Genomic DNA, 13061 nt, shown 5'->3' with positions numbered 1-13061 from the left:
AGAGTTTTATTTCTCTATTTTGGATGTGTATCAGTTTTTTGTTGCATCTCTGAACACTTACGGAGCAAGTTTTGCTGCAGAGAGTCAGAGCGATATAAGTTCACGTGGTTCTTCTTAAAAACATTCTTCAGTAGCTGGGCTCTTTCAGTTAAGCTAGAAAGAAAGCAGACATTTGTTAAAAACTATTAACTTGCTTATTGCAGTATTCTTTTATCTCAGTCTGTAAAATAAGAATTAAATGTAAAATGTCTTTTTTTTTTTTCCTATTGTGCCTGAAATAGTTACTAAACACATAATTAAAAGCATGTGAAAGGGCAGATTTATGAGGTCCAGGTCTCTGGTGTTGTTTTTATTTGTTTGTACTTGCCACAGTACAGTCAAAACACCTGTTTGTCAGTGCACACCAGTGCTTCAACACAAATACATGCATCATACTGTAAATATTTAAGTCTGACTCCTTTAGAAACATGTAAAGGGAAGGTATTGGCTTTCTTCAAGCAGCATGACCTCATGAGGGCCAGGCAGACTTACAGTCTTTCCTTCCCTTTTCCTTTAAAAAGGGGCACTCTTTGACACAGTCCCTAAAGGGAATGGGAAAATATAGAGGGGAAAGTCACATACACAGCCATCCACTGCATGTGCTGAAACATGTTGCTTCTCGGGAAGGTGCCCTAGCAAGGGGTATTCCCCAGGAAACTCTAGAAGGCATTTTTCTCCAGATCATACCCAAATAAGGAACTACTATCACTACTAGAGGTGGGTCATTTCAGCCCATTTCCTTTCTAGAGAAGTGCTGACTCAAGGCACTGCTTTGTCATGTGCTTCTTATGCTCTAATGTGATCCAGGTGACCTCTCAGCCTAACTAGAAAAGAGAAGGAATATTAAACAGTTTTTAAACTAACTGTGGCTCAAGCACCAACTGAATGCTGCAAATTAAGTAGCGAAAGCGTCGGGTTTCCTTACAGTGCACCTTTCTTACAGTTCTCACAAACAGGATACTACTTTACTAAATAATAGCTGGAATAGCCTTAGCTCCGAAAGCTTTCAAAATGTAATTGACAATTTTGGTAATGTATTAAAAATGTGCAAGGAACTATATTAAAAGAACTGTAATTGATTGATTTAAATTTAACATTCATTATGAAATAGAGCCTGTATTTCAGAAAAACACTAACCTGTCACTTAAACATTTCCAGAGTGGAGAGTCCAGCCCCTCCCTAGGTGAACTGGTCTAAAAATTAATTAGTTCTTTTAAAAAAATTGTATCTTACTTTTATTCTGAGTATATAGTGATTTGATTTTGTTATAGTTTTGCTAGATTATCAAAACTGTTTCTTGCGCAAGTACTTAGTACTTATGAAAGATGTCATGAACTTAGTGAGTTTTGACCAGTCAAAATACGTTTCAATCTTTTTGTTGATTAGCTAAACAGGCTGTCTTCCCAGGTTACCTACCAAACTTTAACTGGTGGAAGGAAGGGAACTAGATCGCGTCCCCTACTAGATTGGTATTCAAACTATTAAATTAGAAATGCTCCTTCTTTCTTCACTGAGTACTTAATTTTTCTATACCAGGTTGAACTATTAACTTATACTGGAAATACTAATGGTCCGTCTCCCCTGTCTGTTCCCCTCCAATTTATCATCTGGTGATGACAGCATACACCAGGAGGTAAGAGCTCAGCAATTTTAAGTTAGAAGAGGGAAATAAATCTAACATTCTCTCATCCATAGAGGAATGCAAAAACCTACAGGGTGAGGGGATGAGTGGGGGAAACTGCTTCTGTGGCCGTGTTTTGAATGCAAAGATGGAATGAGACTTCCTCATAAAAAGGAATTAGGTAGCAATTCCATGATAGAGTTCAGTGTCATAAAACCAAAGCCGAGATCTGAGCCAAAACTTGAAGAATGGAGCGACTACAGTACTGGTATACACCTTGTTCTCAATATTTTTATTAGCTAGCTTGTTATTTTCTTGGTTTTGAATTTTTTTTCCCTAGCTTTTCATCTAGGCTGCGTAAGAGCCTAGGTTTTTAATCCAGAGCTACAAACTTTTAAAGTGACAAGGGCTGCATCGTCTTAGGTTTTACAGAAACGTAGAGTTTGCACCTTTGTTATTTTCTATATTATAAGGTATCTTCTGCGCATAGATCCACTGCATATAGAAAATCCAAATAAAGTCAGAAATACATCTGGGAAAAAAAAAGTGCCTTCAGCTATTAAATTCTGCTCTATTGGTATACTTGAGCAAATACTGCAGGCTCCTTATTATGAATAACCCTATTGCCATTCAAAAGCAGATTTAAAAATTTGCATGCATTAGAGTCAATGAAATATTGTTTGTTAATTAACCAATGATAAATGATAGTAACTGCATGACTATGTTTGTTATGAGTACCTACCTGGACAAGCTGAGTATTAGCTATTTTTGAACACATTAACACGTATATGTTTACCGGCAATTAATCTCATTTACAGATAAAAATCTTCCTGCTTTACATATTCCTGATCAACCATTTGTACTCTAAAAATAATTTCAAAGTGGCTTGGACGAAAAACAATGATTGTATGAAGCAGCATTTGCATCTATAAATCTCTAAAGACATTTACACAAGCTAGGGTTGTTGCTCATGTTATTGTTGGTATATGTAATGTTCAACCCAATAAAAATATTTTTGCAATAAATATGAAGGTTGTTGCTGTTCTTGCTGAAGCATTATATATTAGGTAACAGAGAAGCCTTTCGGAAAAATAGCTTATATACAAATAGTACCCTTTAGCTCAGTCATTTCAATCTGAAATACAAATGGCTTTATAGCATTACAATTACAATGGCTCTAATGATAAAAATCAAATTTGTTAATGTGGCACAAATTTGTTAATCTACTGAAATTGCTCTATTCTTTATGCTCTCAACACATCCTCAAGTCAGCAGTAATCCAACATGAAAGTTTACTTTCAGTCAGAAAAGTGACTGTGTAAAACTTGCACCTTCTTGCTCAAGACATATTCTTACTTAACTGACAAGGTCAGAATAAATCATTTGTTGACAGTTTTGGGGAAATATTCTGGTTACACATCCTTTTTTGAGACAGCAAGATATAACGGACGTGTTTCCTGAGTCTTCACTGGTAACAGTTAAAATACCTTTTCAGGTCAACACTGGAAAAATATGAGGGATGACAGCTCTTAAGACTAGGCCAGTATGTCCCGCTTTTAAAATATATCCTAAGATATAATAAAGATCCTTGAAGAATAATATTTTAGATTATTCCAATCTAAATGACAATTTTATCTGAAACTTAAGAAAACAGCTGAAACTACAAACCTAAAATGTAAATAGAAAATTCCCATCCTTAGACTGTTTGATAGGAAAACACTGAAGCATAAATCTCTATAACCTTAGTTCTACTTATATGCATGTAATGTCAGGTCAACACAATTCTAATAATCTGCAACAAACATATGCTAGCTGAAAAACAACATTAATATACTTTTTAAAAGTCAAAATTCAAATACCATCTGATTATAGCATCTAACAAATGGAAAAATCTTCACTTGCTATTTGTGAAAGTTAAGCCTCTTCCTTTGTGTTGTATTAATTTGAAGATGGGGATGAGCAGCGGGAAGAAGTTTTTGAATTATCTGTCTCACTATTTTACTCTTAAAGAGTGCTTTATATTCTCTAAGAGTCTACGTTTGAGATTATTTTGGCATAGATCCCTTTTCCTGTTACAGTGTAGGAAAGTACTTCCAGAGCTATGCGCACTAGAAAAATATTATTTGGCTTTGAGGAACGTACAAGAAATTTTTCAAAAAATCCCTGTTGGTCTCATGTGAAAAAGCACTACAACTCGTGAGTAAAAAAAGTCCGTTGGGATGGTGTATCTAAAGCAGAGATGTTGAGAACATTCCTTTGTATTTCACCGCTTACTCTACAGTGTTAACTAATAGGCTTCTGCAACTTAGGACACTCAAATACAGTTTACAGTAAAATGAAAACAAAAAATGGTTTTCAGTAAAATTTCTGAAGAGATAAAGCCAGTTCATCAGACCAGAGACTTCTCAGTTGCAATTCTCTTTAAAAAAGAATACTTTCTCCTTAAAGGGTGAAGTTCTGTCTCTATTACCTGAATTAAGATACTGTATACATACACACGTATGTATGTGTATATATTTTATATATATATTATATATATATATATGTATGTATGTATATAAAAACACTCGGGAAATAAATCTCTGATCCTTAGAGATAATAAGATGTGTAACATCCATTGATTTATATGTGAGGGAGCTGCTTATATACTTTAAAGAACAGAGCTCTAAAAATGATTTTGTAGAGAAGAAACGGATCTAAGAAAGATATTCTTGCAGCTACCAAAACAGTCTTTATGAAGCCCTTGGAATACTTAATTGTGCGATAAAAATACAATTATAAAACTAGAGAAGTACGCTAAACCTATTCAAAAATTATTAGTAGCTGAAGGCTAAAATACAGAAGTAACATAAAGGCTCCAAGATTAAATCAACTAAATGCTTTTGGAAAGAGAGATTTTCTTTACTAACCATATAGGTGAGGAAAGAACAAGACTCTCCCTTAAAGAAGGCATATGCATGATGCTTAGTACCTGGAAGCATCAAGTTCCTCTGACTTAAAAAGAAGGAAGAAGAATGTAGAAGAAATTCTGTAAGATGAAGGAAGAGCACATTGTCTAGACAATTGAACTAAAAGTAGCTAAATCTGGGATGCAAGAAAATTATTCGGAATGTAAGTGAACACTGAACACAGTGATACTTTACTTTCTTCTATATCCACTACAAGATGTTCCCCTTTCAGCACTTTCTAGGACTAACATCAGTTTTCTTTTCTGTAATTTATCCTTTTACAATTTTTGAATGACCTTTTATTTTGCCAAGGCTCCTGAGTTGAAGATTATGTATCAATAATTATCATTATATATTAGCCATATGCACATTCACATTGTTAGTCAGGTAAACCTTTAGCTTTAGCACTGGTTGTTGGAAGACTTCTCTCTCATCTTTCTTTTTTGCTATCACCCTTCCTACAGGAACTTGTGAATAAAGGAAGAAGTATAACTCATATTTAACCTCTTTAAGTCTAAACTTATTCCGGAATGAATTCTGAATGTGGAGGGGAGACAGTCAATGAGTTTCCTTTCTGAAAGATTTCTACACCCAGTAAGTCCACACTAGTTCTCTTTATCTAGTGACTTTAACTACTAGTGCCTTGATACTTGGAGAGGGCCCTAAGCAGTACCCTTCCCAAACCTGTGCCAGTTATCTGGGTAAAAATCTCAGGATCCTCAGAACACTGACTTGAAATTTTGCCATGCTGCACTGTATCCAAAGGCCTTCATGATGGCTCAGTCAGCAAGAATGATCTGAAGCAGGTGAATTTTTATTTTTTTTTTATTTTTTTTTTATTTTTTAGAAGTGCCACTGAAGTTACCGGAGCTCTTACAGGGTGCACAATTATGAATGTTGGTTTCATCCTGGCAATTTCATAGCAGGTCATCACATAATCTACCATCCAGTGTCACAACACTGGATTAAAATAACTAGGCTTCTCTTTCTTAGAGAGGGAAAGGAAAGGGACTAACCTTTAAGGTTCTCCCCTATGAACACTGAAACAAAATATGTTTTTGATATCCAGGGCATGAAGGAGCCTCAGCTCTGGAAGTGAGAGCTTGGAAAAAAACAAATGATTCTTTTTTTCAAATTAAATTCACAAATTACTTCAGATAAAAACTTATGATTCCTGAAAGACAGGAAAGCTACAGTAAGCTCAACCTCCAACTCTTGAAGCAAAGGTGATAGTTAAAAGAAAAGCTATTTTGACCAAAAGATGAATCAAAGAACGTAAGGCTACGATTTCAAAGGCCTTAATCATGAAGGGATATGAGCATTAGATTAACTCTACCATGGTCCAAGTGTCTAAAAGAAGAAAACAGGTCAATGACTTCTTGAGAAACCTTGAAGTGATGAGGTGAGAAAAATAAGTTTTTAATGCTACTATGTACAACTTTATGGAACAAGAGATGCAAAATGTATTGACGGGAGAGAGGCTTCCAAGGAAGATAGGCACTTGGTCTGAGTGAGCTTTGCAGTGAGAGGGGCATCCATAACAATCAATTTAGATCACTGTTAAAGGTAAAAGAACTCACTCTTGCAAGCACTTGTTGGGTCTTGCAGTGATGAACAAAAAGTATGCCTGAAGCATCATCAACTGTGGGATTCTGCAGTACTTCCATACAAACCCACTGCTACAAAGACAGCATATGGAGCCTGGTGGGAGACATAGCATAGGTACGTGCTCCTACATAGCCCACCACACTAGATTAGGTGTTCCACTGGCGGCGGGATGAGCTTCCAGGCCATGCAGTATTTCTGCTGCTATTTGTTTGTGGCACAAGGGAAGATGAACTCCACTAGAAATAAAAAGTTCTTGTAAACGAAGATCTAGGAAGGAAATGGGAAAGTGTCAAACTGTGACATGAGCTGGATATTCCATCCATCAGAAATGATGGTCATCACCTTGGTATTCCAAGTAATTTGATCTCAATCTGGTAAGAGCTAGTAAGTTGATTCTCATAGAAATGGAGGAGGGATACTGTATGATTAAAAGAGAAAGGGAACTTAAGTTAAGTATCTTATGAACGGTCAAAAGGTGTTGCTTGAGGTTGGATCTACAATAAAAAGGTGGCTGCTGGTGTTTTTGCTGGTCTCCTTCCATGCCTGCCTTGACAGGAAAACTACTTCATGGCTAAGCAACCCTCTTCCCCCTTTCCTCCCCCCTCTTTGCCTTGAAGATACTACATTTCAGTAGTTTAAAAAGAAAAAAAAACAAAGCAAAGTGCAAAAAAACCCAAGTATCAACAATTTTTTTTTATTTCACAAAACTCATGAAAAGTATGAAAGAAAGCTCTTACTCTGCCAAATGGCACTAAGGAATTGGAATTAGGGAGTGTGCTCTCTCCTCTTATGCTCACATGCAGCGAGGGCTTCCTACAAGTTTGACTAGGGCTAAAAAGTCTGAAGTGTTTGAAGTGTTTTGTGAGCACACTCTGCATTAAGTTTACAAATGCAAATGTAAATACAAATGTTCAGTTCTCAAATTTACCTTCTTCCTTCTCAAATTCCTGTGTGATACATGAAGAAGCATATAGTAAGATAATTTTTGTAGAGTGTTAAGTTGAATTTATTTCTTACCTGACATAGATTTGTCAAATTTATTTCTCTTTATGTAGTCATGAAGGCAGAGATGCACCCTCTGGACTGGCAATGGATAACAAAGTCAGCCTGTTCTATTTAATTTCAGCAAATCCTGGAGAGATATTGCTGTTTTCCTCTATGCTACACCAAGTAATTTTTTTTTAAACTTTTTTTTTTTGTTTAACTTTTTTGATTAAATAGTTGACCTTAGGCCCAAGTTATAACTGTAATTGTGAATATCAAGGTTTAAATTCACTTTGTCTTAACTGTTAACACAGTTAAACTGACAGTTTAATTGCAGCTTTGCTCAATACATAATAACTAGAAACATAAGGATCAGCTAGAAGGAAATACAGGTGTTAAAACCTTTGACAAAAACTTCCTACAGCTGAGCATATGAAGAACCACACAGGCTGAGTGTAGCTGAAACTTCTTTATAGATACCTACAGAGAACACTTTTTGCTTGCTTGTTTTTGGAAAATAACCTTTTGCCTTTGGTGTATAAAGCTGAAAACATTTAGCTTTATTATTATTATTTTTATAGTACCTCTTGCCATGCACAACTGCCCCAGGATCCTCAGACTTTGCTTCCAACTCCTGTACTTCATCTACTAGTGTCTTAAAAGTAGCTCTTTTTACTCTGTAAAAAATACAAAATACTGCCAGATTTACTCTTCTTGAAACCAGAAGATCATTGTTTTAAAATTCTTAAATAAACATTCAGTTCACAAACGCACTTTCCCCCATGACTTAAAATTTAAAAGGACAAATATTATAAAAGCAATAGTCTAAACAATACATTTTATCAGCTGTTATTGCAAATTATAAATGGCAAATATTTTATTTATAAAAATATACTACAATTATTAAAACTTTTAAAATAGTATTAAGGAGTCCAACAAGATTCGTAAACTACAAACAAGGTGAAAAATAATTTTATTTAACCAGCAGATGTGAATTCCATTTGTTTTTCTTATATCAGTAATTAGAACAAATGTTTAAAAGTCAGTACTTTCCCCCATAAATTTCAGCATTTCTGTACTCACACTTTGTACACTACATCAAAAAGCAATGCTGTCATAGGAATACACAGAAGTCCCATCCAAAACACTCCAGAGCTGAACATCATAGCTGCCTGTACGGAAGAAAAGCACAAAAGGTGATGAATTTATGAAGAAAACTAGAAAAAGTTAGAAATACCAATGGCTGCTTGATTGAGAGCATCAAAATCAAATTTAAGTGAAGCCTTCTAAACTCTCTAACGTAAACTAAGAATTTAACTCCTTTCTAAAATCCACTTACTCGGCACAGAAATCCAGCATTTAGTGAACACTAATACCTGTTCAAAGACTGGTAGAAAGATCATGCTGCTTAGGCTCTTTGAGAGAGGTGGAACCTGCCCCTCCACAAACCCAGCTTTATGCTGATTGTAGAGACTTCAATTAAAATCAGATTTATTTATTGAAAATTCATTAATAACACCATCTTTGCCAATATATTATATACATTATAAGCACAAATTTTTTTTTGCAATCAGTCCTAACAGTAAATAATTGTTACTGGCACCTGATATTGATATTGGATACTGTTATAATCATTTTGCAGTACAACTCAGATCAAAGCAGATATATCTCCAGTAGAACTCACTATACCACAATATACCACTGGTACAGAGTCCCGTTCAAAAAACTGTTTAAAAATCAGAACTAGGGAAACAACTAATTATATAAATACCAAATAGCTTAGGAAGTATGCATTGTATCATTAAATGAAGATCTACATATTATTACTGCATGGTAAAATACTTGCAAAATATGTTATGACTTTTACTTGTGGGTTTTATTCTTTAAGCAACAAAAAAAAAATCCCCCTACATTAACACATAAGAATTTCTTCTGTTCATAACGTGGTTTGTACACCTGCTAACAAAATAAAGCCAAAAACCCCACCATAATATAAGGACACTGAAGAAAACTCTTTAATCTACCTTTGTAGTTCATGCTCAAATATCTACATCAATAATACTATGGCTGCAAGGAATATGATATATACTTAATTGAGCATATTATTTGAAAGACTGGTTTACAATTAGTATTAAAAATGCCCTTGTAATGTAACTGGATTGCATAGAGATTAAAAGTAACGTTGGGGCACAATGATACCCTTTCATACCTTTTGCTTCATTTCTTGGAGATTAATTCCTTTTACAGGTTAAATCTAAGCACCTAACTGAAATAAATGAGCTGAAATTTTACCGGTCTTAATCAGCAGAAAAATGTAGACAATCTGCAGTAGTTCAAGTCTCATTTTTGAGCACATATACATGAAAGCTTGTTTTGGAATTACACTTGGTATGCTACTTGTGTAAAAACAAAAATGAATTATTTCCAGGATAAAAACCTCATTCTAATATAGAAAGAAAAGTCTGGTTTACCTTGTTTTTTGTATCCAATCAATTGGATCTTTTACATATATTCTAATGTTCTTCCAAAGAATCTATCTGAACTGAAAAGTTGGCACACTTGCCACAACTTATCTTAAGGGATATAAAAATTGCCCAGAGATTTTAGTAATTATTTCTGCCAAAAGTTGTCAGCAGAGGTGCCAGGTTCAAAATAAGACAATTCACATCTTCAACAGGAAGAAAAAAAAAACCTTTTTGATCAGGAAGCGGAGAAAATGTATTTGCATTGTCACTTTATAAGCAAAACATGACTTTTGACATACTTGATGACATACTCAAGTTTTAAAAAAACAGCTAGGAAACGTCCATCACAACTATGTTTTGTAATTAAGTAACAATTAGAGAGAGACTAGTGGTTTCCTAAACAACAACAAAATCATAGAAAAATGCAACCTGAAGTAAGTATCACCCTTTATTCCTATTATTAACAACGTTTTTTAGTTTATGAGAACATAGTGAAGAGCTGTCCTTGCATTAGCTACCCTGTATTAAACGTTTGCTGGTGAAACAGCAAAAGTGATAATGTAGGTCTTAGGATGTTAATTCTGACCATTGTAATGCTAACTATGAATGCAGGAACAACTGGTGCCTACTATTCAGCCCATCCAGCCTTTGGCTTTACAAATGAACGACATGAATTGAGAAAAAAAAGAGAAAAAAGATTTTCTGCGTCATATTTGAAAGCCTGTCAGATTTTTTTTCTTTTACAGAGTTAATCCAAACCTAAAAGATTTAAAGCCGACATTCGCATTAAAGACAGAGGGCCTCTTTGTATTTTTTGGACGAAGAGGGGAAAAATAAAATCCCACAGAGGTATTTCCTTCCTTTCTGTACAAGAAAGCTCCCCCCTCACTCTGTAGAAAACATTTTTGTCTCTAACTTTTCACATCTCTCCACACATAGGCAGGTCATCTGGGAAATGGCAAACCAATCCTTTTCAGACAATGGCACTAACAGGAGCAGCCTGTTCTGGGGACGGACTCTGGCTGCCTCTGTTCGTGGTTTACAAACTGTTCCTAATGTGAGAGATTTGTGGTCTATGCCAAGTTTTTCCCCTTCAGGCCTTGTGAAACCAAATGGAATCTGCCACAAAAGTGGCTCCCAGGGGAATTCAGAAGTAATCCAAAATGAGAGCTGGAAAGCCTAGTTTATTGTAGGACTAATAAATCCTGCAGGCAGGATAAATAATTTGTGGTCTCTCAAAAAATGCTCAATTTTAGGACTTTCTACAATGAATTAACACTGCTCATAAGTGCAATATATAGATTTTATACTGGTGCTTAATTTTTTTAAAAGGAAAAAATGCTGAAAACTACTCTCTCTCATAGTTCAGTAGCAGATCAGAAACCGTGGCAGCAAAACACTTTTAATGCACTGATGAAAATGTACTATTAGGAAATTACATGCCAACATGAAGAGTGAGAATATTCCCTTTTTCTTTACTATGAAATGTTCTGCAGAAACAGCTAGCTCAGATTTGAAAAAGGATAGCCTTCAAAAAGCAAAGAGAGAAAGATGAAAAAAGTCATAAAATTCTTGTTGCAGAAAAGCTTATGAAAGCTTTTATGCTTATTTTTTTCAAGTATCATCTAGGTACCTATCCTCTTCCTTTTAAACTATGTAACTATTAAAATAACACCATCTCAGTGCTACTAAGAAAAAAATGCAAGTTTCTCTTCTTACCATCCTACAGAGACAACTTCATTAATTTTAGTTATCTGTATGTGCTTGTCTTCATACATGACCAAAAAAACCCTTACTAATGCAATAGTAAAACAGATTTGCATTTAACTCCCAATGCAGTGGAGTTCCTACAAGTGATTTCCAGTAATGTCTCCAGTCTTTCTTTGTGGTTTAGAGCTTAGAAAAACATCTCATAGGTCCTACTAATTTGGAATTAAGTCAGAACTCTGCTTACTAAGAATATTAAAAGGGTATCCCTCCATTTGCTGATAATACATTCAAAACAAAACAAAGTCTTACTGATCTACAACAGAACGCAGAGGTACTTGAACATAGCAAGTACCAGGCAGTTGGGAAGCAGATAACTGTGGACATCTGCAGGCAGAATCTAGAATTCTTCCGTGAATAAGTCTCCCGTGAAATGAAGAATCTCAGTAAGGACAGACTAAGGAACATGCCTTCAGTTTTTCCTCGCTCCTCTGAACTTCAGCTAAGGATAGCACCAGTCTATTGCAAGACCTCTGATTTCCCTGGCTGCAGGCGGGATATAAAGGGTGGAATGCACCCCACAGAGGAATAAATTATGAGGAGATATTTACATATATAAAATACATATAATCTCACAGATGCATACTATAAATCCTAAAAACAGCACCTCTGTGCTGACACTGGGAGCATATAAACATTAATAAAGCCAGACAGAGCAATATAGAGAAAACATGGACAAAGGTCTCTCCTCTCTTACAGGAGTGCCCTTAGTTCAGTCCCTTGTTTCAATGAGTACTTTAATATTCTAAGTACCCACTGGAACATGCATCTTGCCTTTTCCCCAGAGAATAGTTTAATCACTCAGGTAGAGCAAAACCCAGCACGCTGTCTCTTCTGATCCAATAAATATTTAATTATTCCATACGAAGTGGAATAGTAGAAGGCTTATAGTTCTCTATTCAATGACCCCTTCAGTGGAAGGCATTACCCTGAAAACTGCAAAGCACAGAGAAACTTAAATTTGGCTCTTAGTTAATACTGATTTTGGGTGAGTATTTTAGTCATTTAACTATGGGTATTTTGGAAAAAATAGCTGATATAAGGGTCTAACTGTAGCAGGAAGTTCAGGTTTGTGAATCATCAGATTAGCACTCATCTCTTAACTAGAGTAAAGCACTTGAGCCCAAAAAGGGATGAAATCTAAGACTGTAGCATGTTCTTGTGATTAGCTTAGGGGTGTATCTACTCAATTTTCATTTTGTGAATTAAGTTCACAGGCACTGAAGTCTCTCCATGCATTTTATGATTGCTTAGGGCACTTCACTATGTATTTCACCTTTGAAAAAATAACACAGTGATAAGTTATAATGCCAGGAATGGCTTCTATCAGTTGCTATTTCTGTAGACCTTAGATAGAAATAATAATGGAAGTGCTTTCAAAAAATAAAAAAATAAGAAAAGAATAAAGCTGGAGAACTCACAAGAAGTATTAAATAATTCTTGAAAATTTCCCCCAAGAAGTGTGAGAGGAGAGAGGACTTACTTACAAAAAAAAAAAAAAAATTATCCAAGAATTAGGAAGAGATAAGCGAGTTCTGTTAAGCAAAGGTTTGTGCTACAGCACAGACTGACAGACCTGAAAGAACAAACCCCCCTCCCCACCCAAAAAGAGAATCAGCTATCTGCACA

At 35.3% G+C, this 13061-nt stretch overlaps 1 protein-coding gene across 9 annotated transcripts in view; it reads right to left on the bottom strand.

The window, feature by feature from the left end:
- Nucleotides 1-13061, bottom strand: part of ATP8A1 (ATPase phospholipid transporting 8A1) — a 118783-nt gene that overhangs the window by 5406 nt on the left and 100316 nt on the right. For all 9 annotated transcript variants that reach the window (XM_068943013.1, XM_068943010.1, XM_068943009.1 and 6 more), the window contains 3 exons: nucleotides 8284-8372; nucleotides 7785-7877; nucleotides 62-153 (listed from right to left, as the gene is read on the bottom strand). In XM_068943013.1, the coding sequence (XP_068799114.1) occupies nucleotides 62-153; nucleotides 7785-7877; nucleotides 8284-8372 (274 nt within the window). The remainder of the gene's footprint in view (nucleotides 1-61; nucleotides 154-7784; nucleotides 7878-8283; nucleotides 8373-13061) is intronic.

Source organism: Struthio camelus, chromosome 4 (genome assembly GCF_040807025.1).
Source record: "Struthio camelus isolate bStrCam1 chromosome 4, bStrCam1.hap1, whole genome shotgun sequence".
Classification (NCBI taxonomy): Eukaryota; Metazoa; Chordata; class Aves; order Struthioniformes; family Struthionidae; genus Struthio; species Struthio camelus.
This window is presented reverse-complemented; position numbering and strand designations above follow the sequence as displayed.